Source organism: Elephantulus edwardii, unplaced genomic scaffold (assembly GCF_000299155.1).
Source record: "Elephantulus edwardii isolate Elephantulus edwardi_28Jun2011 unplaced genomic scaffold, EleEdw1.0 scaffold00235, whole genome shotgun sequence".
In the NCBI taxonomy this organism is placed as follows: Eukaryota; Metazoa; Chordata; class Mammalia; order Macroscelidea; family Macroscelididae; genus Elephantulus; species Elephantulus edwardii.
In genome coordinates, this window is record NW_006399985.1 from 1,638,065 (window position 1) to 1,641,352 (window position 3,288).

Genomic DNA, 3,288 nt, shown 5'->3' on the forward strand with positions numbered 1-3,288 from the left:
TCCTGGGGGCGCGGGTTAAGGCCAGGCCACGGTGAGTCCCCAGGACAAATGAACACACTCTAAGAGTCATCCCGTACTCTGCAGAAGTAGTTCCTAGTCCAGAAGTGAGTTTTTTAGTGGATTCTTTTGTGATGCACAGCACAGTCCTTCTGTTTAAAAAAAAGAAAAAAAAAATCATGCAGTGAAATATACTGTTTTCACTTTCTGTCTTCCTCCTCCTCGTAATGGTCACTGCATCTTATTAGTAAGGGGAATACTCTGATGTCCCCTTCTTTGAGACCCGGTAGTCCCTGTCTCCATGGAACTGGCCTCTAGACTCTGCTTCTGGAGGCATGGCCCATATCGACTTGACCATGGGCCTTGCTCTTGAAATCACTGTTGTAGAATTTGGAGCAGGATCCCTGGGATTTGGTGCAATGGGCACGGGGGTGTGCTCTGTGGAAACCCCTGTCTGCTGTGCTGAGGCCTGGTCTGTTGGTTCGTTTCGGCATCACTTTGATTTTTCTTCCTCTAAAATGAGAAGTATCTAAGGCCACGGCATTTCTCATCGGATCCTGGAGGGAGAACTCTACAAAGGCAAAGCCTTTGGGACGGCCACTGAATTTGTTGCAGGCTGTGGTCACTCGGTTGACCAGGCCACAGTTGAGAAAGTGTGCTCTCAGTTCTCGTGCGGTGGCTCCATAGTCCACATTGCCAATGTGGATCCTGCGGACATCCTCTTGTGTCTGCTCAATGGACCAGACCTCAGGGTTGGCCTGGCCTAAGAGAGGGCTCCTGTGCTTCATCTGGACTTCTGTTTGGATGCCCTTTAATGGTGGGTCTTCAACGGTGCCTTCCTTCAGCTCACTGCCCAGTGACACCAGCATCCTATTCTCCTTCCAGAATCAGAGAGAGCGCAAGGAGATCCTAAGGATACATGGGGCCTGGATGACTCTTCTGGCAGCTCAATTTCCACGTCAACCTCCATCTGCAGATCCTCAGAGTCCTGTTCCTGGTATTCCAGGATGTCCTGGTATTCCAGGATGTCCATGCACTCCTCCGAGGCCTCGTCACTCAGGCTGTGCTGTTGCCTGGGGCCTGCCATCCCTCCCGCGCTGCCTCTACTCTCACTGTGGCTAGGACCCCCACCGACCCGCACTGATGCCTTTCTCTGACCCTCAGGCCAAGCTCCTGGTCATTAACAGCAGTGAGGTCTTCTTTGCCTTGTGCGATTGGCTCTGGTCTCCAACTGAGTTCTTTCGTTGTGGTGTGTAAATTGTATCTTAAACTGCCTCTTTACTAAGAAGAGAAATGTGCCTTTCCTGGGTTAGTATTTACCTTTACAAAACTATTTTTCTCAGTTGTATGTTAACTATCTTATAAATTGTCTATTGGTAACTGTATATAAATTGTTCTATTCAAATGTAGAAATTCTGTAACTTTAACTAACAAGCCTAACCCAGTATACAAACCTAATGATCATTCCTAGAGTGGGAGGCAGTTTTTGAGGGGTGTGCCGGCCTGCGGAGTCTTCAACGAAGACCTAAGGAGAGACAGTGGTGATGAGAAGGGACAAGAGACGTGAAGAATGGAGACAAGACAGGAGTCTGATCAAGTCTCATTTACTGAAACTTTTCACAAGGCTTATATAGGAACCTATAAGGGCCCCTGTGTAAGCAGGGTTGCTATGGATACCTGACCACTGGCAGCCTATCATGAAGAAACACAGCTGTGGCCATTATGGGTGGAGTGACCCTGGGCTGACCTTAACTGCGTATGTGTCAGGCAGGCTTTCATGAAATGGCGTCTCATAGGCAACATGGAGCAACTTAGGCCTCAGATCAGAGCCCTCAAGTATGGCTCCCTGCAGAGGGGAATCTCACTGTCCTCCCAGACCTGAAATAAAGTGCTATGGATAATGCAATCCATCTTGGCAATTGACTAGGGAAAGAACCCCTTGTGTTCAGTAATAGACTTGAACCATGTGCCTTTCTTTTGACAATACAACTCCCTTTCCACTAAGTCACCAGAGCTCCCTATTCATCTGTCTAGGATCTTATATTAGTAGATTTTCCTTGTTTAGAATAATCCTTCCATGATATTGAAAGCTGTCATAATTATTTACTAAATCTCTGCATTTAATTTGCTAATAGTTTACTAAGAATTTTTATACATCAGTAAAGAGGATGTTTTCTGTTTTGCATATCAAGTCTTTATTAGCATAAATATGTTTCGTAATTATTCTATACTTTCATCTAAAAATGGAAAAGTGCCTGCATAAAGTTAATTTTAGAATACTCTATATTTCCCAATTCATAATATTTAGTTGCTTCTCTTTTTCCTTAGTCTTTTCATCAATTTGTCATGTTACTGTCTTACCTCAAAGCTAAACTAGTGAAGAAAAGAAAGATTTTATTCCCCCTCCTATCTGTAGAAGAAAGAAAAGGGACGTGGGCTCTGGGATAACCTGCTTCCAGAGCAGTGTCTGCTTCAGGTCAAAAATTCTTTAATTCAACAGTGAATATGAATGTAACAGTCAGAAAAGGCCTCGCCTTTTCATAAATTCAAGAGCTACTGTTGAATCATTGTGGCTGCTTTACCTAATAATTATTGAAAATGCCTTTTTTGGTTTAAGGTTTGAGTAATTTAACTATTTAAGAAGCTTTCATTGTCACCCTCCTCCAAAAAAAAAAAAAAAGTGAGGAAGCCAGTGGAATAAAATAACCTTTTAATGCCTCTTTTCATTATAGAAAATTCCTGCCTAAGCAAATACCTTAGTCTTCTGTGTGAGTATTAATTAATCTACTCTTCCCAGGACAAGGCAGCTGGGCATCTGGGGGTTTTATCCCCCCTGGGGAATTCTGGCAGTGCCAAAGCCACATGGGTGATTGTGTTGCTGGAGAGAAAGCACAGAGGATTCAATGTGACATCTGGATTTCTATGAAGGTTCAAAACAGCAGTCTCCAAACACTCCCAGACTCCAGTTCTAAAACATTCATCTTTCAAAGGTCAAGCATAAGAAAGATTTCTGTTATGCGACTGTGTTCATTGACTTCTACTGATTGTTATTGTCTTCCTTTGGCAATTTTGGTTGATATTTTTTAGTGTTACAAGTTTAATGGTCACTCATCTTCCCCCAATGTATTTGTTCAAGAGGGATGTTTACAGGTGGCCTAGAAGAAAGGGAGGTGTGTTGCCAGCTGACGAGCTGGTGGTTTGAATCCATCAGCGATGGGAAGAGAAAGGCGGGCAACCTCCTCCTCTGGGAGTTATGCCCTCTGACATCCACTGCGGGGTCAGCTATGAGTC

General features: G+C 44.2%; 1 protein-coding gene across 1 annotated transcript; it reads right to left on the bottom strand.

The window, feature by feature from the left end:
* Positions 1-311: 311 nt before the first annotated feature.
* Positions 312-1,084, bottom strand: LOC102843207 (polyadenylate-binding protein 2-like). Its single transcript, XM_006898611.1, has 2 exons — positions 917-1,084; positions 312-875 (listed from the first exon to the last, which is right to left on the bottom strand). Exons 1-2 carry the CDS (start codon positions 1,082-1,084, stop codon positions 312-314), a joined length of 732 nt encoding a protein of 243 aa, XP_006898673.1.
* Positions 1,085-3,288: the final 2,204 nt, after the last annotated feature.